This window comes from Clytia hemisphaerica, unplaced genomic scaffold, assembly GCF_902728285.1.
Source record: "Clytia hemisphaerica strain Z4C2 unplaced genomic scaffold, Clytia hemisphaerica genome assembly, whole genome shotgun sequence".
Taxonomy (NCBI): domain Eukaryota; kingdom Metazoa; phylum Cnidaria; class Hydrozoa; order Leptothecata; family Clytiidae; genus Clytia; species Clytia hemisphaerica.
The window spans coordinates 1347839-1373339 of NW_027104101.1; the positions used below are offsets into that span (position 1 = coordinate 1347839).

General features: G+C 34.7%; 2 protein-coding genes across 3 annotated transcripts in view; one reads left to right on the plus strand and one right to left on the minus strand.

Moving 5' to 3' along the window:
• LOC136813049 (kelch domain-containing protein 10-like) overlaps positions 1-25501 on the plus strand; it is a 128030-nt gene that overhangs the window by 51041 nt on the left and 51488 nt on the right. The gene's annotated exons all lie outside the window — the stretch shown is intronic.
• LOC136813047 (uncharacterized) lies at positions 112-25237 on the minus strand. Its single transcript, XM_067069561.1, has 3 exons — positions 23982-25237; positions 20563-20952; positions 112-2912 (listed from the first exon to the last, which is right to left on the minus strand). The coding sequence occupies exons 1-3, from the start codon at positions 25215-25217 to the stop codon at positions 1746-1748; spliced, it is 2793 nt and encodes a 930-aa protein (XP_066925662.1). The 5' UTR covers positions 25218-25237; the 3' UTR covers positions 112-1745.

Here is a 25501-nt window from a genome sequence, read left to right on the forward strand (position 1 = left end):
CCACCCCTCCTCCTCCCCCGTTTTTCTTGATTTTTGAAAATATTTTCAGCTTTTGCAAAAAAAAGAAAAGTCCCTTTTGTTCTAAAGAAGGGCCTTTTTAGCTGACTTTTCTCAAGGCACCAACTACATATAACCATGACATTGGGGGTCAGTGATTTAAATATTAGGAGTCGGTGGCATTAGCACATTATTGGCATAAGATATATAGCATCGTCTGATTTCTCAATGTTGGGATGGCTTAATGAAAGATAGGTATGGTTTTTAGCTATATAGTGGTGTATATATTGAAATTAATTAAAAACTGATTACAAAAAAGTTAAATGTTACATTACATAGTTTCCTCCTGGTAAGTTACCCCCTAGAAATTTTAGACTTCCCGGTTGTCAAATCCCCTCACCCTGAAAATGCAAAAAAAATCCTTTTCCCACCCCCTTTTGTGCTTTTATATTACATGTGTATATAAAATGTTATAGTATAAAGTCTGACAAATGAACATCAGTCTTAGTATGGTATGTGATTACGATATGTATATAAAATTGACGACTTTTTCTTGTTAAATTTACAGATAGACTTTGATACGAAAGTTCAAAAGATATTCCCCAGCGCCTAAATCCTAACCTTAGGTGGTGTACTTGTTAAATTTACAGATACACTTAGATACGAAAGTTCAAAAGATATTCCCCAGCGCCTAAATCCTAACCTTAGGTGGTCTACACATGGCCAAAATATTAAGAACAAGTTGAGAACATTTTAAGGCTTTGAGGAATCTAAAACCCCTGATTTCTTACCCGGGGGGGGGGGTACTTAGGCAAATGGAGGGTACGGTGTGTGCCGCCCTTAAGGGTACCTTTTTTGGACTTCCAAAGTCCCGCTAAGGGTCGGAAAAATCAGAAAATCAAATTTCAGTCCCACTAAGGGTCGAAAAATTGGAAAATTTCAACTTTTTACCCCCTGAAAGATCGAAATTTGGTCAAATTTGTCCCGCTAAGGGTCGCAAAATTCCCAAAATTTTCCTTTGTTTTCTCCTTTTTAGTCCCGGTAAGGGTCCAAAGTTCGAAAGTCGGGCGGCACCCCCCCGTCAGCTCGCAACCCTAGCACCCCCCCCCGGGATTTCTTAGGACGTTTCACTACAATACTTAAAAAAGGATAAAATAAGAGGGTTTCTTTATAAGAACATACAAAATCTTTGAAGTCTTCAGATGTTCTTAACTATTTGAGTTTTAAGCCTAACAACAAAAGTATTCTTAACATATTCTTATTTTTACCATTCTGTGAGTATTATTGTTACTTTTGGTAAGAAATCGGGTGAGTTCGCAAAGACTTAAAATGCTTTTAACTTGGTCTTAATATTTTGGCCATTGAAGCATTTTGTTCTTTCTTATAAAGCTTTAAAAAAACGTGTACTGAACACGGATACACCTAAAAGGAAAAATAAAAATTAAAAGAAGAAAGGCCATCCCATTTTATGTCGATACAGGGGTGGAAGATAATTTTTCGGGGGTAGCCCGAGAAAGATTTCCAGAGGGCTAAAAGCTATCTAAAACTTCGACGTGGTAAGCGACTGATTTTAGTTCGCCAACCCTCACTTTAGGGCATGAAGAAGAATTTCTTCAAGGTTTTTTTTCACAAATTTACCGACTTTCCAAGGGGTATCTTTGACACAATGTCAAGAATAATTTTTGACTTGAAAGCGTTGTTCACCCCCTGTATGTATATTAAATGAGACAGCCTAATGTTTTAGTTATTCAACTATTTAAAATATTTTCCATTTCTGATAATAGACCATCAAATTTACCTTCAATGTCAAATATTGACCTAAAAGTTTTTAACTGTATTATGTATTCGCGGCAATCTTCCAATTTTAAGTCCATATGGTCCTGTGAAGACAAACTTCTGATTCTTTCTAATAATGCCAAAATTTCGGGATCATCTTTTTTGAAAGTATTTTCATCTTCATTACTAAAATAATCACGTTCAAAACTTATTATAATCTCTGATAACTTCAACAAACAATAAGCCTTCTCATGTTCTGTTGCGTCCTTCATTGAAATATTGTTTATGCTTTGTATGCACTGTTTGAAAAGAGGTAAAATCTTTCTCGCATTTGTCGGAAATATAAAGAAGTTTCTTGTGTATAATTTGAACCGATAAAGTAAACCATCATGCTCTTCATCTCCAGTGATTTCAATCAATTTGAAAACTTCATGTTTTGGGAACCCGTCTTTCTCATCGTAATCATCTTCATCTTCAATTTTGTCTCCGACAATGTAAAGAGTTGTTGTACATCTCATGGACATGTTATTATCAAATACGAGATGTGAATCAATAATTATGGTTGTCCATTCAAACCCATCAATTACTTCTAACTTGTCATCGTTAAGTACCAAAATGTTTCCTTTCCCTTTATTACTTAAGAACTCATAGGGATTTTCCTTGCCTGAAAATTCATCAAAATATTTGACCTCTCCGTTACTTTTAGGGTCGATATCTCTATTTTTATCAAAGCTACTTATTATGATCAAAAGTCCTTCTAAGTTCGACTTTTTACGTTCTAAAATGATAGCATCATTTATTGTACTCACGTGTGTTGGAGACGGTCCTTTTGGGAAAATTTGTTGGGGATCCGCTATACCATATGATAATGTTGCTGCAGACTTTTTCTCATTTATTACTTTGGACATATTGACGATTTCTTTCGAGTTTCGTAGATTGGTTCTCAAGTTAAGTATTTTGAAGCCTTCGTCTCTTAATCTGGGAATGCCAGAATTGAGAACACGACTTGGACATGGTACAATCCATAAGTATTCGGCATTCGAAAATGGTAATTCATACAACCATACACCATTCCATTCATCCGCGAACACCGCTTTGTACTCTTTATAGTCTATCTTTTCGAATTCGAAATTGTCAACCTGAAAACAAAAAAGGAGCTTGAAGATATCTTTTTATTATAACCTTTCTTTTATAAGAACACAAGGCTCAATAATATGGCAAGTGAAACTCAGAGAACAAATGAAAAACAATGAAAAATACCAGCCTAGGATTTAAGAGTGGGTCAGGAAATACTAGTTTTAAGCCTCTTTTAAGATCATTTAAATTTCAATATCACGAATCAAGTAAACAGTCGCACCTCATTCAAACTTCACAGACACTTATTAAAAGAAAAGGATGCCGGGGACCTAATTTACAGTATGATTTAATATTTAAATAAAACTAATTAAGTATACGGTTTTTCTATAGTCTAGGTGATGTTTTAGTCTTAGTTTCTTAAGGGCTCTGACTATAGAAAGAAATAGATTTTTGGACCTACCCCGGTGGGGTAGAGGTCCTATAAATTAACCTGTGTTCGTTCGTCCGTTCGTTCGTTCGTTCGTCTGTTACCAACTTTTCTCAGGATTGAATCATAGGACTCTTTTGATTTTTGGTACAACGGTGCAAAATGGTGGTGGCCAAAACGTGACGGAGCCCGATTTTCGAAAAAAAAAATTTTTGGCCAAATTTGGTAAAAAAAACGGCTATAAAACGGGGTTTTTGGACTTTGTGAAAAATTAGATCATTAATTTTTTCTGATTTTTTGTATGAATGTAGGGTACCATCATAGGTAAAAGATGGCTGAAGCAGATTTTTGCAAAAAAAGTTTGTTGGCTCAAAAAACGCATGTTTATCTATAAGAATCACTATTAATAAGCATACATCAATGTTCTTAGTCAAATTACTCAATATTTTTTATGAAATATGTTTTTTTTTGCTCATGAGGGCTTACTTTTGAAGAATATGTGTGTTTAGACAGGAAATTTTGGTTGCTTGGCGTTTTTTTTAAGAAAAACTGGCCAAATTCGATATTTTTTTATAAGCACATTATCAATTACTTAGGTATTAGCTTTTCTCTTTTATTCTTTATGATTTTTTGCACAAAGATGCATAACTATAAACCCTCGAATGTGACGGAGCTCTATTTTTGGGGAAAAAAATTTTGGGGAAATTTCAGCTAAAAAACGGCTAAAAAAAGGGTTTTTTGGACTTTGTGAATTATTGGATCATTGTGTGAATTATTGGATCATTGATTTTTTGCATGAAAGTAGATAAAAGATGGCTCAAGCAGATTTTTGTAAAAAAAGAATTTTTCAGCTCTAAAAACGCATCTTTATCTATAAGAATCACTATTCATAAGCATACATCGATATTCTTAGCCAAATAACTGAATTTTTTGATGAGATAGATGTTTTTTTTGCTCACAAAGTCTTGACTATAAAAAAAATATTCCAAGAGCATGAAATTTTGGTTTCTTAACGGTTTTTTTTATAAGAAACAAACAACTAATTTTAATAGATCGTCACTATTTGTGTTTTGAATGATTTTTTAATGGTCACGCTCACGTAGATATCAATTACATATGTGTTAAATGCATAACCAGGTAGGTCCATAAAAGTATCACTTGTTTATTTGAAGATTAGCCTTCGATATTAAGATAAGATTATTAGCGCACTAAAAATGCCTTTTAATTTCCTTTTTTAGTAAAATCAGTCAAAAATGATTTAAATTTAATTCCAAAAATAATACCATGAAATTGAAAAGACGTTAGTAAAATTAAGACGTAAATGTCTTTATTCTCAACTTCAGTCGAGTTAGAATCTGAGAATGTGTGTGTGTGTGTCTGTCTGTGTGTCTCTGTGTGTGTGTGTGTATGTGTTAGCGAATCCTACATACCAAGGACCTGTGTGTGTTGTAACCGTTAAAGTGAGGACCTCCCGCAAAGTGAGGACCTGAGATCAGGTCCTCACTTTGTAACTTTTTTTAAAATGAATTTAAACCTCATTTTAGGGGTAAATAAGACAATTTTTGTTGATACTTTAACTTTTAGGTTAGGTCCTTAGTATGCTGGTTTGGACACAAATTGTGTCAATTCTTATTTTTGCTAATTTTTAGGTAGAAGACTCCTTTTTAATCATATTTAACTCAAAATAGTTGATCTATAATTCTAATCAATCCTCAGTAAATAATATATCAAAATTAATGATTTCGCTTGTTCAGTCCTTCTTTGTGAGGACGTCCTCACATTGTTGGCTTGAACAAGCGATGTGTTATCAAGTCCTCGGAATGCAGGTTTATGTCAAAGGTGTGTCATAGGTCCTCTGAATGCAGGTTAAAGTCAAAAGTGTGTCACGAGTCCTCAGAATGCAGGTTTGTGTCAAAGGTGTGTATCATAAGTCCTCGGAATGCAGGTTCATGTTAAAAGGTGTGTCATAAGTCCTCGGAGTTGGAATGCTAACTTGATAACAGCTGTTTATAATTTTCTTTTTTTATTGAGTAGAAACAATATATTTCCCAGGGTCACAGTTGACGAATTGGTCTGAAAAAACGGTAGATAAAATAGATAAAAATGTACATTGTCAGCCTTTTGGCATCACTTGTTCGATACCAAAATCGATTTCTTTAAGTTCTACAGGCTTTGATGAGCTTGGTGTAAAAGGTGACACATAAACATTGCGGGGACACAAGAGAATTGTTGAGAATTCTCGATTTTAATGAAAATAAACCACTCTCGGCTCAAAAAGTCACACACAAACATTGTTGGACTTTTTCGATTATTATATCAAAATTGCTTCCTAGTAAGTTTTCTGAGCTAGAATTTCAAAGGTTTTTTTAGTTTTTTTGAACTTTCCGAAATATTCCGGCCATTCCAAGAATATCCGGTCCTCTCGATAATATACTGAGTCTACAGTATCAGTCCATACCTTTTGTTGATTCTAGGCATCATAGTCAGTTTTTAGCTTTCTTCAGTCTTTGATGTTATTGTTTAGCTGTTTAGATACTTTAATCGTATTTTGTCTTAAATCGTCCTTTTGAAAATAAATACGTTTACGGTATTTTCAGCACTTTGTGGAAATCCGGAATCCCATCTTTTTGTTGAGATCTTTATGTTAAGATTGAAATATTTGGCCTTCTTTATCACTTGTTCGATCCCGAAATCGATTTCTTTAAAGTTATACGGGCTTTGATGAGCTTGGTGCAAAAAGTGACACAGAAACATTGTAGGGACACAAAAAAATTGTTGAGAATTATCGATTTTAATGAAAATCTACCACTTTCGAAGACTCGGGATGACATTTTAAAATCGATTTTAAGCTTTTTCTGCTGAATGAAAACACTTTTGAAGCAGGCGAATGGTATTTGGAATCAATTTTAAGCTTGTTTTGCCGAATGAAAGCACTTTTAGAAGACTTGGGATGACATTTTAAAGCTTTTTCTGCTGAATGATGACAGTTTTCAATCCTTCAGATGGAATTTGGAATCGATTTGAAGCTTTTCCTGCTGAAGGAAAACACATCTTGAAGCATTCAGGTGGTATTTAGAATCGATTTTAAGCTTTTTCTGCTAAACGAAAACACTTTTCAAGCCTTCAGATGATTCAGATGGTATTTAGAATCAATTTTAAGTTTTTTTGCTGAATGAAAACACTTTTGAAGCAGTCGGGTGATATTTAGAATCAATTTTAAGCTTTTTCTACTGAATGAAAACATTTTTCAAGCCTTATGATCGCATTTTGAATCGATTTTAACCTTTTTCTGCTCAACCAAAACGCTCTTGAAGCTTTTCGATCGCATTTAGAATAGATTTTGTGCTTTTTCTGCTGAACAAAACGCTTTTGATGCCTTCAGATGGTATTTGAAATGAATTTTAAACGTTTTCTGCAGAATGAAAACACTTTTGAAGCAGTTGGGTGGTATTTAGAATCAATTTTAAGCTTTTTCTGCTGAATGAAGACAGTTTTCAATCCTTTAAATGGAGTTTGGGATCGATTTAAAGCTATTCCTGCTGAAGGAAAACACATCTTAAGCATTCAGATGGTATTTAGAATCAATTTTAAGTTTTTTTGCTGAATGAAAACATTTTTCAAGCCTTATGATCGCATTTTGAATCGATCTTAAACTTTTTCTGCTGAACGAAACGCTTTTGATGCCTTCAGATCGCATTTAGAATAGATCTTAAACTTTTTCTGCTGAGCGAAAACGCTTTTGATGCCTTCAGGTGGTATTTGAAATGAATTTTAAGCGTTTTCTGCAGAATGAAAACACTTTTGAAGCACTCGGGTGGTATTTAGAATCAATTTTAAGCTCTTTTTGCTGACCGAAAACACTTTTAAAGCCTTTGGATGGTATTTAGAATCAATTATAACCTTTTTTTGCTGAATGAAAACATTTTTCAAGCCTTATGATCGCATTTTGAATCGATTTTAACCTTTTTCCGCTCAACCAAAACGCTTTTAAAGCTTTAAGATCGCATTTAGAAAATATTTTGTACTTTTTCTGCTGAAAAAAACAATTTTGATGCCTTCAGATTGTATTTGAAATGAATTTTAAGCGTTTTCTGCAGAATGAAAACACTTTTGAAGCAGTCGGGTGGTACTTAGAATCAATTTTAAGCTCTTTCTGCTGACCGAAAACACTTTTGAAGAATCGGGATGTCATTTTAAAGCTTTTTTTCTTCTGAATGAAGGCAGTTTTCAATCTTTCAGATGGAATTTGGAATCGATTTAAAGCTTTTCCTGCTGAAGGAAAACACATCTTAAGCATTCAGGTGGTATTTAGAATCGATTTTAAGTATTTTCTGCTGAACGAAAACACTTTTGAAGCTTTAAAATTCATTTTAAGTGTTTTCTACTGAAGGAAAAGATTTTTGAAGCCTTGTAATCGCATTTTGAATCGATTTTAAACTTTTTCTGCTCAACGAAAACGCTTTTGATGCCTTCAGATGGTATTTGAAATGAATTTTAAGCGTTTTCTGCAGAATAAAAACACTTTTGAAACAGTCGGGTGGTACTTAGAATCAATTTTAAGCTCTTTCTGCTGACCGAAAACACTTTTGAAGAATTGGGATGTCATTTTAAAGCTTTTTCTTCTGAATGAAGACAGTTTTCAATCCTTCGGATGGAATTTGGAATCGATTTAAAGCTTTTCCTGCTGAAGAAAACACATCTTAAGCATTCAGGTGGTATTTAGAATCAATTTTAAGCTCTTTCTGCTGACCGAAAACACTTTTGAAGCCTTTGGATGGTATTTAGATTCGATTATAACCTTTTTATGCTGAATGAAAACATTTTTCAAGCCTTATGTTCGCATTTTGAATCGATTTTAACCTTTTTTGCTGAGCAAAAACGCTTTTGATGCCTTCAGATGGTATTTGAAATGAATTTTAAGCGTTTTCTGCAGAATGAAAACACTTTTGAAGCAGTCGGGTGGTTTTTAGAATCAATTTTAAGCTTGTTTTGCCGAATGAAAGCACTTTAGAAGACTTGGGATGACATTTTAAAGCTTTTTCTGCTGAATGAAGACAGTTTTCAATCCTTCAGATGGAATTTGGAATCGATTTGAAGCTCTTCCTGCTGAAGGAAAACACATGAAGCATTCAAGTGGTATTTAGAATCGATTTTAAGCTTTTTCCGCTGAACGAAAACACTTTTGAAGCATTGCTAATCTAAATGAAAGTAGCTTTAAAAGATTAAACACACATTTTTTGCAAAGTGAGGACCTCAGTTTTGATCGAAATTCAAATTGAAAATTTCCTTGATTTTGCATTGTAACTTTGACACACTGCAAAGTGAGGACCTGAAGTCATTTTGTATTTTTACCGACATCTTTCAAACAGGAATAAGTAATGATGATTAAAATGTCAATAATTACATCCAGAATATATTTACGATTTTTAGAGCTTCTGTAATATTTGAAACACAAGAACTTTACCTAAAGTTTAGTAAAATACCATTAATTTTGAATAATCAAGATGATTTATGGTTGGTTAAATTTGTAATTGTTTTTAAGTCAACATGTAAGATGTTCCTAGCATGATAAAATTATCTTAGAAAAGACAATGGCAACGCGAATCTAAATGAAAGTAGCCATAAAAGATTAAACACACATTTTTTGCAAAGTGAGGACCTCAGTTTTGATCGAAATTCAGATCGAAAATTTCATTGATTTTGCATCGTTTTTTTGACACACTACAAAGTGAGGACCTGAAATTATTTTGCATTTTTACTTAAGGTATACATGGTGAATAAATTTCTGACTTTCAGAGCCGCTGTAATGTTTGAAACGCAAGAATTCTATCTAAATTTTAGTGAAATACCATTAATCTTAAATTATCAAGATGGCTTGTGGTTGGTTAAAGTTGTAATTGTTTTCAAGTCAACATGTAATTTTTTCTTTAGCGTGATAAAATTATTTTAAGATGACAATGGCATTGCCAATTGTCGTGTAAAAGGACTGATTTGACTTAAAGAATGCTTGAATTCTTAAGCTGATATTGAAAAAGATGATTACCTAATTTCTATTGAAAAGTACCTTATCTAATTATCACCAATCAATACCTAATCATCATTGATCAAGAAAACAAACTGATCACATTTCTATTGCAAAGTACCTTAAAGAAGGAGGGACAACAACAGATTGTTTTAATTCTAAAACAAACTCATCATCATTAATATGAAGAAGTAACATTTCGTCACCCACTCAACGAGATCACCTGCGAACTCCTGAGAGCCAAAATTCTATCACAACCGCACCCTATTTTGAGAATATCAGCCAATCAGATTCAAGCTGTGAAATCCCATTGTTGTTACAAACCAATCCGATCCAAACACACCCCTAGCACGAACAATAACTATTATCTACACTTATTGTAATATTAATTAACAGAACTTATAAATAAGCTAAAATGTATTTAAACTGAGGTTTTTGTAATTGTAACACAGTAGAAATGTAGTTTTACCCATCTTAGGATGGACATAGAACTGTAAATTAGAAGAGATATAAGAATATAAGATATGATTATGGCAATGGATGTAAATTAAAGAATTATATTAAGAAGATATTAAATTGGGAGAAAAAGATTTCTTCTTTCTTTATCTTAAGGTAAGCTTAATCTCTAAGAAGGAAGCTCTATAAGTCAAACTTTATGAACTGATCTATTTTCTAGTTTTATATCTTTGCATATTTCGAACACATTTTCAAAAAGCACCATAGAACTACGTGTATCCAACCAGGGGATATACGACACAATCTAACTGAAAGTTATGCTTTAAAAGATTAAAACACACCTTTTTTGCAAAGTGAGGACCTCACTTTTGATCGAAATTCAAATCGAGAATTTCCTTGATTTTGCATTGTAACTTTGACACACTACAAAGTGAGGACCTGAAGTGATTTTGTATTTTTACCTACATCTTTCAAACAGGAATAAGTAGTGATGATTAAAATGTCAATACTTACATCCAGAATATATTTACGATTTTTAGAGCTTCCGTACCATTTGAAACACAAGAACTTTACCTAAATTTTAGTATAATACCATGAATTTTAAATGGTCAAGATGATTCTATGGTTCGTTAAATTTGTAATTGTTTTTAAGTCAACATGTAAGATGTTCCTAGCATGATAAAATTATCTTAGAAAAGACAACGGGAACGCGAATCTAAATGAAAGTAGCCATAAAAGATTAAACACACATTTTTTGCAAAGTGAGGACCTCAGTTTTGATCGAAATTTAGATTGAAAATTTCCTGGATCTTATGCATTGTAATTTTGACACACTACAAAGTGAGGACCTGAGATCATTTTGTATTTTTACCTACATCTTTCAAACAGGAATAAGTAATGATGATTAAAATGTCAATAATTACATCCAGAATATATTTACGATTTTTAGAGCTTCTGTAATATTTGAAACACAAGAACTTTACCTAAATTTTAGTAAAATACCATGAATTTTGAATGATCAAGATGATTTATGGTTGGTTAAAGTTGTAATTGTTTTTAAGTCAACATGTAAGATGTTCCTAGCATGATGAAATCATCTTAGAAAAGATGATGGCAACGCGAATCTAAATGAAAGTAGCCATAAAAGATTAAACACAGATTTTTTGCAAAGTGTGGACCTCAGTTTTGATAGAAATTCAGATTGAAAATTTCCTTGATTTTGCATTGTAACTTTGACACACTACAAATTGAGGAACTGAAAATATTGAATTTTCACCTGAGGTTCTGTAATGTTTGAAACCCAAGAATTATATCTAAATTTTAGTAAAATACCATTAATTTTGAATGATCAAGAAAGCTTGTGGTTGGTTAAAGTTGTAATAGTTTTCAAGTCAACATGTCCTTATATTCGTTTTTCGAGATTTCTTTTGACTTGTGTTATCTTTCTGTTGGTCTGATTACGTGCATTGACATACTCGGTTCTACATATTTCTTCTCTGTTCGTACCGTACCGTTGATCTCTGATAGCCTTTTGGACTTGCTGATTTATTGCAATTTTTCCTCTTTTTCCATAAAATGTTTTTCTGTTCAGACGAGGAGAAAATTACCCAGAAGCCCCTGAAAGTCGTCAAAACTGACTTTACCAGACCCCAGACTTTGGGCCCGGCCGAACGCTTCATCCACTCCACTGGGTTCTAAATTGTTCCTGGGCCTTCCCAAAGTGTGCCCTGACCCGTGGCAACCTTTCGTTTCGTCTTAAAAAGTCGGCCAAAAATACCCAAAAAGGTGATTTCGGGCTAACGGGTTCACCCCGAACGCGTGCCGATCGAGCTCAAATTTTGAGGGAGTCTTCAGGGTGACGAGGGAAGGTTTCCTGCCAAATTTGGAGTTTATACCATTTCTAGTTGGCTCAGAATTCACGCGTTCGGGGTGAACCCGATAGCCCGAAATCGCCTTTTTGGGTACTTTTGGCCGATTTTTGCCGACTTTTTAAGAAAGCTGGCCATTGAGAAGTATAGAAACATTGGGATTAATGAAACATAAGGGAGTATGGGAACATTGAAAAGGTCCGGTGTCCGTGTTTTCTCAGGGTCTAAGGTCCGGTCCGGGTCCTGGTTGTACAGTACGCCCATTCTGAAACCTCAATATGTCTTTTCATTGCTGTAAAATCTGCTTTATTATAATTAAACCTCTCGGTTAAGACTTTCGGGTCGAAAAAGCATTCAAATAAAAAATAAAGCACACTGTGGTCACTCTTGTCTAGAGGAGCTAGGTATTGGATGTCATTGACTTGGTGTTCTTCATTTTTTAGTATCAGATCTATTAATGATGTTTTAATTCTATTCTATTCTAATTTTTAATTTCTATTAATGAAAGTTTTCCCGATAACTTGTTTTCCGAAAATAATCCGAAATCGGATTTAAACTTAGTAGTCTTAACGACGACGACCACCAGCGGGAAAAAAATCGCGGAAGGGATTTGAAGGGTCCCCTTGGCTGACCAATAAGTAAAGTTATTGAGACGAGAAAATTTAGCTCCTATGAGAGTTGTGAGGTGTGATTTACGAATTTTATAACAAAGTACGACAAATTCATTGACTCAATCAACAACAAATTGTTAAATGATTTAAAGCCTCAACCAAGAACTGAATCCGATAGCGCCTTAAGTCTGTATTTACACGTCCATTTTTTCCAGATCACTTACAGACGGCTCAATAATGAAACGTAACAAAAAATGTCATTTTTGACGTCCAAAAAATTTTTTGTTTAAAAAACCTGAATTTGCTTTTTGCTAGAAACGACCGTGTGCGGCCAAAATTAAGGTCTTTAAAAACCGACCCAGGAAAGAATTGTCTAAAAATCGATCATTATGGCTCGCCTGGTGTAATTTTTCGATAATATTTGCCTTGTTAAGGACAAACTTTTTGAAGTTTACCATAAATTTCGTATTTCCTTAAATTTTAGACCCTTGCAGAGCACCTCCTCTCTCATCGAGCCTTAGCAGTGCAATTTCAGATTAATGTCTGATTAATTCGCACAAAAGATTTTCTTTTAAGTTTATTGAAGCATAATGCCCCTGCCGTATTATGAAAGAGAAATCTCTAAAGATTGATGTTTATTCTTTACCAGACAGTGACTTATGCCCTGAGGATGAAAATGCTTCCTGACTAGTGGAAAACCCCCACAAATATCCTTTAAGAAGTTTGATTTAAAATCTATAAAAATTACTTCTGACTACATCGCAACAAACTCGTGCTCAACCCTCCATTATACACCAAATCAGACTGTCACTAATAATTAACATTTACTCAAGTCCTCAGATTGCATGTTTGTACACACGAATTTTCTGAAATCCGGGAAGTCCTCACTTTAACGGGTACTTATAAACGAAAAAATAGACACAGGTCCTTGGTATAACGGATTTTTGAATTAAAAGATAGGGGTGTGTTATTACGGCTGTTTTACGTATTAGTGTCTACTCTAACCCCACCTAAAATTTTATTACCGCGGGTTGCATTAATTTAAAGATATAGACTTTTTTGTGTAGGTCCTCACTTTAACGGGTTGCGAATGAGGTCCTCACTATGGACTTTTCGTGTGCTATGGTGTGTGTGTGTGTGTGTGTGTGTGTGTGTATGTCCCAAAACTTTGGGGCAGCCTGGAGACTTCAAAAATTGTTCGATTTGGCTGAAATTTGGCACACTTGTTCCTTGGGTGAATATCTGGGGGTGTTTTTTTCATTTTTCAAATTTTTTGATTTTTGGGGCCTGGGGACGAAGTAGTAGATTTATGATAGAGCTGGCACATACAGAAAGTGAGTGACACTACAGAAAGTGAGTGACACTACAGAAAGTGAGTGACACTACAGAAAGTGAGTACACGACAGAACGTGATTGACACCTTACAGAAAGTGAGTGTCACCACAAAATAAGTTTCAAGTGGTAAATAATTTTCTGGTTATCTACAAAAGCATTAAAGTCATTTTCCCTATCGGAAACACCCGAAAACACTGGAATTTGACCAATGAGTGTTACTAAAATTGCAACACATGGGTCAAATTCAACACCTCCAGCACTACCTAAAGAATAAGTTCCAAGTGGTAAATAATTTTCTGGTTATCTATTAAAGCACTGAGCTTCTTAATCTAATTATTCATAAATCATAAAAACTGAGTACATTGTTGACAATAACACCATCACCATGTGAAAGATTTGATATATAGGTAATTTTATCAGTAACAGGAAACATATGCGAGATAGCAACAATTCTTATTAAAGAAAATAACCAAGTCTTATTTCTAATTGTAAAAGATGAATTTGGAAACGTTCGTTTTTTGAAAGTCTTCAAGGCATTTGATTGAAAATTCTTTAAGCGTTTATTAAGCTTGTACATTTTTTGAGGTAAGCAACACTGCTGCACATGTAAAAATCGAGTCAGGTATAAACAAGTCGAGGTTGATGCATTAAGCAAATCAAAGTGAAATTCTCAAATCGGAAGAACAAAAGAACTTTAAATTTTGATGATGAAAACTACTTTAATAAAGACAAGGAGGATTTTTTTATCATAATTCAACGACCCAACATTTGAAGTCCAAAGAAAATTCGTGAAGGATGCTCAGAGGAGTACCCAGAGTCAATTAAATTACCACTATTGTCTAGCCACTGGAAACAAGTGTTCATAGAAGATGGTTTTTCGAACTTCACGAAAGTTGTTAATGAACGGGAATCAAACGATATATTTGCAATAGTACGCTGGATGGATGGAGAAATTGAGTATATAAAGTTGGAACTCTTAGCTGATGATCGATGGATTAAAAATCTAAGATTACAAAAATTTTAGATTGTTAAATAGGGAATGAATGAAATAGTTTATTTGAGAAGAAACAAAACAACATTGGTTACAAAATTGAACCTGGATACACCAAATAAAAGATGTGTAAACGAATGTATTTAAGTTATTACTATAATCCAAAAACCCTATGTAACACTACTTTGAACTAAAATCGTAGAGGCAATAAAAAGAACTAAGAAAACAAAAATATTTATTGCTTGATGGTAATATATTTCTAGCTTATAAAAACAATGTTATCATTTACAAGGATCAAATCTCATTCTTTCATTGCATCATTTGGAATTTGTCGATTAATTAGAAAGCGACGTTTTTCAACAGCGAAATCTAATGCTTCTTCAAAATCCATGTCTTCCTCATCTCTAACCCTTTGTAAAGTTTCCATCACAGATTTATGTGTTTTTATCCTTTTTCATTGCTCGAAGAAAAAGGATTTTGTATTTATAAATCTCATGAATTGATAAGTCAGTCTCTTGACATTCGTTCAACATGCTCTCCCAAATATTAAATGTTTCTTTAACACCTTGAGATTCTTCACTATCACTGGACATGGGCTCGCTGTCTGTAAAGTCTTCATCAGACTCTTCATCTTCTTCTTCAGATTCTTCAGGGTGGGCCTTTGCAACATGTCGATTATAATTGCTTTTATTGGAAAAGGTCTTTTCGCAATCGTCGCATTCATACATCGTGTTTCTTCCGCTGGTTTTAAACTTATTTGAAGAAGTAGCATCCTTACTTACGAATTTATATGCAAAACACAAGAGTAATCCGATATCGGGTTTCTCTTTAGGAGCCTGGTTTCTCTCTAAGATCTTTGTTTCTTCCAGATTACCTAGTCTTTATTGGTCCACGTTCGTTTCTTGGTCCGGGACTAGCTTGAGAAATCTAGTCTTACTTGATCCTCTTTTGGGACTCCAGTAGTTCTTTACCTAGTCCCTCCACCAATTGTTATTGGTGGCTGCAAAAGGTAATCCCTTTTTGTGTCGACATAGTCCCTTTTAGACTTCTATTAGGACTACCCGATTCCTGTTTCGGACTACTTAGTTTTGATGAATCGTTTTCGGAATTAGCTAAATCCTGTTTTGGATACCCACCTTAAGCTTCATGAGTATCTAATCCTCTTTTGTATCTACATATTCCTAGCTTAATTATCCTTAGGATTAACGGGATTACCTAATCCTTCTTTGGAACTAACCAATCCTTATCTGGGATTGCCTAATCCCTCTTTGGGATCAACTAATCCTCATTTGAGATTACCCGATCCCTCTTTAGGATCAACTAATCCTCATTTAGGATTACCTAATCCCTCTTTGGGATCAACTAATCCTCATTTGGGATTACCTAATCCCTCTCTGGGATCAACTAATCCTCATTTGGGATTACCTAATCCCTCTTTAGGATCAACTACTCCTCATTTGGGATTACCTAATCCCTCTTTGGGATCAACTAATCTTCATTTGGGATTACCTAGTCCCTCTTTGGGACCCACTAATCCTCATTTGGGGACTAACTTGAGAAATCTAGTCTTACATGATCCTCTTTTGGGACTATGTAGTTCTGCACCTAGTCCTTGTTAGTCCCTTTTTTGAGACCAACCAATCGGAACTGCGTGATTCTAGTTAATCCCTCTTTTAGGATTACTTAATCACTAGTTGGATCCTTTCTTCCAATTCATATCAAAGACTCATGGTATGTTGTTGTTGATGTTTCCTTTTTCTTTTCTTTTTTGTTTTTTTTTACGCGATTTTTGTTTGGTGTGGGATTTTATTTTTTTGTTAGTTACACCCGTAAGTCCCGCCAAAGGCGGGGCTTACGCCCCGGGCCCCGTCAGAAGTGCAGTGAAGGTCAAATTTAGGGATAAATATAAATCTGATCAACTTTGACGTTTCAAGTCATTGATAAGCATCTTTGAAGCTAACACGTTCATGCAGTAAAAGTCGTAACGACTGCTAAGAAATTAAACTATGATTTAAACAATGGATGTAAAGCTAAAGCATCCTTTTAGTATACTCGTTAGCTGTTTAAGAGGTGCAGAGAAATCTGTTTTTGCCCAAAATCTTATCAGATACAGAAATGATGTTTTCGATAAAGAGTTTGATAAAATAGTATGATTATCACCAAGCATCAGGAAGAACTTTTGGAAAGGTTGAAGTCCTACTTTCCAACCGTAGAATATGTAATTGGTTTGCCCGCCGATCTTGATGAAATGTTCGACAAATCGAAAAACAATCTGCAAAGGTGTTTATCACAAAGTGATCGGACTTATATTTATCCCTAAATTTGACCTTCACTGCACTTCTGACGGGGCCCGGGGCGTAAGCCCCGCCTTTGGCGGGACTTACGGGTGTAACTAACAAAATAATAAAATCCCACACCAAACAAAAAACGCGTAAAAAAAAACAAAAAAGAAAAGAAAAAGGAAACATCAACAACAACATACCATGAGCCTTTTATATGAATTGGAAGAAAGGATCCAACTAGTGATTAAGTAATCCTAAAAGAGGGATTAACTAGAATCATGCAGTTCTGATTGGTTGGTCTCAAAAAAGGGACTAACAAAGACTAGGTGCAGAACTACATAGTCCCAAAAGAGGATCATGTAAGACTAGATTTCTCAAGCTAGTCCCCAAATGAGGATTAGTTGGTCCCAAAGAGGGACTAGGTAATCCCAAATGAAGATTAGTTGATCCCAAAGAGGGATTAGGTAATCCCAAATGAGGAGTAGTTGATCCTAAAGAGGGATTAGGTAATCCCAAATGAGGATTAGTTGATCCCAGAGAGGGATTAGGTAATCCCAAATGAGGATTAGTTGATCCCAAAGAGGGATTAGGTAATCCTAAATGAGGATTAGTTGATCCTAAAGAGGGATCGGGTAATCTCAAATGAGGATTAGTTGATCCCAAAGAGGGATTAGGCAATCCCAGATAAGGATTGGTTAGTTCCAAAGAAGGATTAGGTAATCCCGTTAATCCTAAGGATAATTAAGCTAGGAATATGTAGATACAAAAGAGGATTAGATACTCATGAAGCTTAAGGCGGGTATCCAAAACAGGATTTAGCTAATTCCGAAAACGATTCATCAAAACTAAGTAGTCCGAAACAGGAATCGGGTAGTCCTAATAGAAGTCTAAAAGGGACTATGTCGACACAAAAAGGGATTACCTTTTGCAGCCACCAATAACAATTGGTTGGAGGACTAGGTAAAGAACTACTGGAGTCCCAAAAGAGGATCAAGTAAGACTAGATTTCTCAAGCTAGTCCCGGACCAAGAAACGAACGTGGACCAATAAAGACTAGGTAATCTGGAAGAAACAAAGATCTTAGAGAGAAACCAGGCTCCTAAAGAGAAACCCGATATCGGATTACTCTTGTGTTTTGCATATAAATTCGTAAGTAAGGATGCTACTTCTTCAAATAAGTTTAAAACCAGCGGAAGAAACACGATGTATGAATGCGACGATTGCGAAAAGACCTTTTCCAATAAAAGCAATTATAATCGACATGTTGCAAAGGCCCACCCTGAAGAATCTGAAGAAGAAGATGAAGAGTCTGATGAAGACTTTACAGACAGCGAGCCCATGTCCAGTGATAGTGAAGAATCTCAAGGTGTTAAAGAAACATTTAATATTTGGGAGAGCATGTTGAACGAATGTCAAGAGACTGACTTATCAATTCATGAGATTTATAAATACAAAATCCTTTTTCTTCGAGCAATGAAAAAGGATAAAACACATAAATCTGTGATGGAAACTTTACAAAGGGTTAGAGATGAGGAAGATATGGATTTTGAAGAAGCATTAGATTTCGCTGTTGAAAAACGTCGCTTTCTAATTAATCGACAAATTCCAAATGATGCAATGAAAGAATGAGATTTGATCCTTGTAAATGATAACATTGTTTTTATAAGCTAGAAATATATTACCATCAAGCAATAAATATTTTTGTTTTCTTAGTTCTTTTTATTGCCTCTACGATTTTAGTTCAAAGTAGTGTTACATAGGGTTTTTGGATTATAGTAATAACTTAAATACATTCGTTTACACATCTTTTATTTGGTGTATCCAGGTTCAATTTTGTAACCAATGTTGTTTTGTTTCTTCTCAAATAAACTATTTCATTCATTCCCTATTTAACAATCTAAAATTTTTGTAATCTTAGATTTTTAATCCATCGATCATCAGCTAAGAGTTCCAACTTTATATACTCAATTTCTCCATCCATCCAGCGTACTATTGCAAATATATCGTTTGATTCCCGTTCATTAACAACTTTCGTGAAGTTCGAAAAACCATCTTCTATGAACACTTGTTTCCAGTGGCTAGACAATAGTGGTAATTTAATTGACTCTGGGTACTCCTCTGAGCATCCTTCACGAATTTTCTTTGGACTTCAAATGTTGGGTCGTTGAATTATGATAAAAAAATCCTCCTTGTCTTTATTAAAGTAGTTTTCATCATCAAAATTTAATGTTCTTTTGTTCTTCCGATTTGAGAATTTCACTTTGATTTGCTTAATTCATCAACCTCGACTTGTTTATACCTGACTCGATTTTTACATGTGCAGCAGTGTTGCTTACCTCAAAAAATGTACAAGCTTAATAAACGCTTAAAGAATTTTCAATCAAATGCCTTGAAGACTTTCAAAAAACGAACGTTTCCAAATTCATCTTTTACAATTAGAAATAAGACTTGGTTATTTTCTTTAATAAGAATTGTTGCTATCTCGCATATGTTTCCTGTTACTGATAAAATTACCTATATATCAAATCTTTCACATGGTGATGGTGTTATTGTCAACAATGTACTCAGTTTTTATGATTTATGAATAATTAGATTAAGAAGCTCAGTGCTTTAATAGATAACCAGAAAATTATTTACCACTTGGAACTTATTCTTTAGGTAGTGCTGGAGGTGTTGAATTTGACCCATGTGTTGCAATTTTAGTAACACTCATTGGTCAAATTCCAGTGTTTTCGGGTGTTTCCGATAGGGAAAATGACTTTAATGCTTTTGTAGATAACCAGAAAATTATTTACCACTTGAAACTTATTTTGTGGTGACACTCACTTTCTGTAAGGTGTCAATCACGTTCTGTCGTGTACTCACTTTCTGTAGTGTCACTCACTTTCTGTAGTGTCACTCACTTTCTGTAGTGTCACTCACTTTCTGTATGTGCCAGCTCTATCATAAATCTACTACTGGACGAGTTTTCGCCAAAACGAGGCTAAAACTTTGGGGCAGCCTGGAGACTTCAAAAATTGTTCGATTTGGCTGAAATTTTGCACACTTGTTCCTTGGGTGAATATCTGGGGGAGTTTTTTTCATTTTTCAAAATTTTTGATTTTTGGGGCCTGGGGACGAGTTTTCGCCAAAACGAGGCTAAAATTTTGGGGCAGCCTGGAGACTTCAAAAATTGTTCGATCTGGCTGAAATTTTGCACACTTGTTCCTTGGGTGAATATCTGGGGGTGCTTTTTGCATTTTTCAAAAATTTAGATTTTTGGGGCCTGGGGACGAGTTTTTTGCCAAAACGAGACTAAAGCTTTGAAGCAGCCTACAGCCCTCCAAAATGGTCGGATTTGGTTGAAATTTGGCACACTTGTTCATTGGGTAAATATCTGGGGGTCTACAATTGGGCCTATGAATAATTTGAAGCCACTGAAGTTGAGCCCAGTGCGTTGCGCACGTTCGACTATTTTACAAAAAGTGCTTCTTATTTGAAAATTTTAATGAATTTCTTATATTTACCCCCCCCCCATTTATTAAAATTTCGAGTACATAAGTCATGACTGTTTTTATGAAGTATGAAAAAATTGAGTGAGAACAAAATACCAATTTTAGATCAGGGAGAAATTGTAATACTTTTTACCTAGCAAAAGTCATCTAACTTCACTAACGTCAGAGCCCTTGAATTTTAAATAACCAAAAAATAAAGTAACTAAAACAGAGTTAATATACATACTGCAATGACGTGGATATCTGGCGGCAATTCTGATTTCAACTGATAATAAAGTAACGGCTTGCAGTTTGTAAGTGTTATAAAAGACATCTGGCGCCATATAACATACAATATTTTCCCTTTGTACGTCGCATCTTTGCTCAACAACTTTGCTTTCTCCATCATCAAAAATGATTTACCTGTCCCCCAGCCACCCTTTATCAAAAGTTTCTTGTACTTTGTATCTTCAGAGGACAGAATAGGCAACTGTTGCGTTGAGTAAAAGATGACATTATCCACTGTGTATAGGGAGTCCATGACATTCTGTATGTAGTCTACCCAATTGGATGAGATGATCGGTGCTGGGAGGTTCTTCTTTGATACATGAATTGTGAAAACAATAAATTGAAGCACCTGGCAAAAAAGGGAACGTAAAAACTGATTTCAATCGTATTATACATACCACAAAACGCACATTCTTCTACTTTTAATTTGCCTTGTCATTAGGTTTTAGATATTTACTTATCTAGGGATGAGAGGAAGAGCTTAATTACAGATATCGTAAATGAAAAAAATTTATCTTCTCGTGAAATTTTTTTTTCAGGAATAGGAAAAGACTTGCGTATCTTTCTTGGATAAAGAGTTATAGCCCTTTGAAGTAGGCCTTAAGGACATGTTTTTTAATTGTTTCGTTTTTAGGGGTCTTGGGAAATCATCCTTCATTTCTAATATAATGAATGAACTAAAATTATGCCCTGATGATGGTTGCGTGGAAAAGATGAACTTTAAAAATTTAAAAGAATTTTTTCTAAAGCTTAAATCTGTCATGACTTATGCTTCAACAAAGTGCGGTCCAAAAATGAGCCAATACTTAGCATTTTAGTAGGAGCAAATACTTAGCATTTGGATTTAGAGGCTTGTATCTCTCTCAATATTTCTGCTATGACTCTAATACTTTGCGCATGCCTTTTTATACCTTATAAGATCAATATACCAACATAAGCAATCACTAAAAATGGTTGTATGGTCCAGTTATGAGCATGTTTTTAGCATTGGGTGTGGTTTTTTTTAATCCACCAGCACAGTTAAGATAAACACAAAAGAACTATGATATTGATATTATGCATACTTGAGGCATTCAAAAAGATAGAAAAACCAAATTTGGCCAATATAAAGCATTCCAGGGTCCTTTTACGAGCAAAAATTTAGCATTGACTAGACTTAGAGTTCTTGAAGGCCATGTCTTTATGCTAAAACTTGATAACCCAAAGGTTATTGTTATTTCATAGCTCATTTAGGTGCTATTTGATGCTTGGATCACTCACGAAGCTTAAAAAGTATTTTCTGTGATCTTTGTCATAGTTAAATGGACCAAAAATGAGCAGTATTTTAGCATCTAACGAAAAATGTTAAATATTTGCTCGATTCTGGACCCTGAAAAGGTTTTAAACATCAAATAAGTTATCATTAATGTTTGATACACAATGGAACAGAACTTCATGAGGTTATTTTATGTTCCTAGGTCTCAAAATGAGCTGAATTTAGCAAAAATTAGACTAGGTGTAAAGTTAATTTTAGTAAGAGAAGCCGAATAAATTGCAGTATTTCCAGTGGAAAATGCTAAATTTAGCTCCAAACGGGCGCTTTAACAGCTCAAATGTTTTATTGGTGATAATAACTTGATTATTAAACTACTTCAAAGGAAGTTATGAAGGTTTTACACCCACTCCAGCCTTTTAATTGGGTGTTTAGAAACATACTAGTAATTCTGCTGCAGTATTTTTAGTGGGAAAATGCTAAATTTAGCTCCAAACGGGCCCATTAACAGCTCAAGTTTTATATTGGTGTTAATAACTTGATTATTCAACTATTTTAAAAGAAGTTATGGAAGTCTTATATCCAATCAAGCCTTTTACTTTGGTGTTTTGGCACTTATTGTCAATGGGGAAATATGTGCTAAAAAGGTGCTCTAAAAAGGGCCCCACAATAGGAAAATGTGGGCCTTTTAACAATAGCCTGCTTTAATTGCCATCCCTCTATGAGAATCATTGGTCAGATAAACAACTTCCTGGGTTTTTAGCTCTGATTTAGATCATTTTCCGAAACACATACAAATGCTAAAACTTGCTCCTAAATGGCCCCTACAACAGCTAGAATTTTGGAAAAAGAACTTTTTGGGGTCCTATCATCACTACAAACATCCTGTGAAAATTTCGGACCTCCAAGTTACCCCAATCAAAATTTAGCTTTTTTGAAAATGTCAAAAACGAAACAATTAAAAAACATGTCCTTAAACGGAAAAAAAAGTTCGCCAACCAAGTTCACAGTGGTGTAACTTTTTATTTAGAAAAAGGTACGAAAAATCTGAACATAGATTTGAAATCAGCAAGGTTTAAATTCTCTAAATACCCTGATGTCACGATTTTTGAACAAGTAGAAAAATCTTTATTTTTTCATTTCATTTCTGTTCTTCATTTTTCTATTTTTCAAAAATCTTTTATCCTTTAGATTATTTTCCTAGGAAATATCTTTCCAACGGTGTATAACTTTTTAATATAGCATAAATGGATGCTGGGAAAATGCTCAAAAATTAAAGTGTCTACTTACTTTTGAGACAGACTTTAGAACCCGTGACATCTTTTATGCAACTCTACCAAACCTGCTCCATTTCAAAGAATAAAGTATTTAAAAGAATTTTCGCGAGGGGGGTTCGGTTCTCAGGCCTAGGAAATATTTTTTTGATTAGAAAAACTGACGTCAGGGGCAAAACCCCTTGACCCCTGAAATTTGAGGAAATTTAAACGTTAATAACTAGTTTATTTATTAATTAGTTTATTTCCCAACGTAACTCAAGTAAATCGATTGGAAATGACTTAAAAACGTCAATTTTGACGTTAATTTTCTCGAGCTTTCGTTTAATTGGTTTTGGGTTTTATTGACTTTTAAATTTTGTCAAATTTTAGGGGTCAATGGGTTTTGCCTGTGACGTCAGTTTTTGAGTCCTAAAATTTTTCCTAGACCTTACCAAAAAGACCCCCTCGCGAAAACTTCATTCTTTGAAATGGACCAGGTTTGGTCTCGTCGCATGAAAGATGTCACGGGTACTAAGGGTTTGCCCTCCTGTTCCTGTTATATATAAAAGATTCTCGTTTTAATTACTTCTTTCAAAGATAGTTTAAACTTTCTCATTTCCTGGGAAACATTACAGTTGCATTCCCGGGAACCTTCCGCTGTTTTTTACGTGCTTGCCAGCAAAAAAATTTTGTTGCGTAAACATGCGAGCGTATGGATCTAAGACTGACCACCTAATAAGTTGAAGCTACTTTTGTACTACCCAGAGACTTTTTCCGTTGTGAAGTGGCAATAAGAAAGTTTCCCCGAAAATGAGAAAGTTTAACAATTCTGCGGTACTGATTTGGCTCAAAGTCATATTACGTAAATACCTTTTTCAGCTGTTCTAGGGGATGGATAAACGGTTTTTGGCATGGTGCTATTGGGAATCTGCTTATGATGTTTGATAGCCAGGTTGGAATATCAGAATTTGTGTTAATGAAATGTTGAGTTTCACTCAAACCGTTGTCATTTTGAACGTATATTGTCGGGAAGAAAGTCCAACCATCACCTAACTGGTCACCTAATCTTTCCTCAAATTGCTTGTGATACTTGTTAAGCTGTTTAAACGCCGTCGTATTTGCTGACAGCTGGCGTTTGATCTCCACTCCAATGATCAATTTGCGTTGCCAAAAGATGATGACAGAATCGAATTCTTGGTGACGTTTGTTGTTTAAATCTGTCAGGAAGTTGACTGAACTCAACACGACTGCATTTTCCAGAATCTTTGTTGCTGCTTTTGAGGAAAGTTGCTCAAATAATGAATGTTCCGATTGTTCACCGATGTCTGATAACTCTATCTCTAAAACTGCTTTTGCCATTTTGTTTGTTGGTGGATTTTCATTGTAGAGTTTGATAATGTTTTTCTTGGTGTTCCCATTTTTACCTTGGAGAATTTTTACCAAGTATTGCATGTTGTTTGGTCTTTTTGGACATGGTGGCAATGTATTGAGCTCCAATAAACATCCTTGGATGAATGAGTCCTTTACAACGGTGGTTGCTGGAAGGTTCAGATTACTTGTTCCTGAAAACTCGATCACCAGGTGCATAATTTTGGCATTGAATCTCCACTTGTCAAAAGCTGTTTGATCAATATTGTGACTCTGGGAATTACCTGTGCTGGTAGATTGTTGATTCTGTAGTTGATTGTTTCTCATGAAAGCATCAAACTCCTTTGTAAACCAAAAATCTGGCAAATTCTTCAGGAGGTTTTCTTTTGTTGTGGTGAGGGTTGTTTTGACATTATAATCCAACATTCCTGTTACACTTGAATCACCAGCTTTGAGGTATTGACTTGATATAAATTCTGGGGGTATGAATATTGCTTTAGAGGAGTCCTCTTCGAAAAGGAATGTTTCACCATATTCGCGCTTTAGTAGGTATTCAGCTGCACTGATAGGGGTCCCAAAATTTAAGCCATTTCCCAGATTGAACTGTTTTGCCTGTCGATCTTGGAACTCATTTGAATTTTGATTGATTTGCTCGTACAGTGACAGATCTACAGTGCATTTATCGGGGTTTATTGCCAGAGGTTTTAGATTTTGTATCCTTGCTTCTAAATCGCTCATTTTTCATCACATTTTGTTATATTTCTAAAAGAAAAAATCATTAAATTAATTGAAAAATCTTTATGGTGCGATGCTATAAATCATGAAAACTTTTCTATATATTTTTCCTTTGATGAAAGCCCAAAAATAATTCCTTGTGGCAAAGAAGTACTCGGGTACAAACCCAAAAGAAATACCGTCTGACTCAAAGTCAAACAACTTATGATGTTTGATAACACATGTGAAGGCTAAAGAAAATCTTAGTCGCCATGGCCCCCAAAACGGAGACGGCCCCCAAAACGTAG

Coding starts and splice junctions, on each gene's coding strand:
- LOC136813047 (XM_067069561.1), bottom strand. CDS start 25,217: ATGAGCGATTTAGAAGCAAGGATACAAAATCTAAAACCTCTGGCAATA. Junction 20,953..23,981: donor CCCTAGAACAGCTGAAAAAG/GTATTTACGTAA, acceptor CTTTTTTGCCAG/GTGCTTCAATTTATTGTTTT. Junction 2,913..20,562: donor CAGATATCCACGTCATTGCA/GTATGTATATTA, acceptor TTTTGTTTTCAG/GTTGACAATTTCGAATTCGA.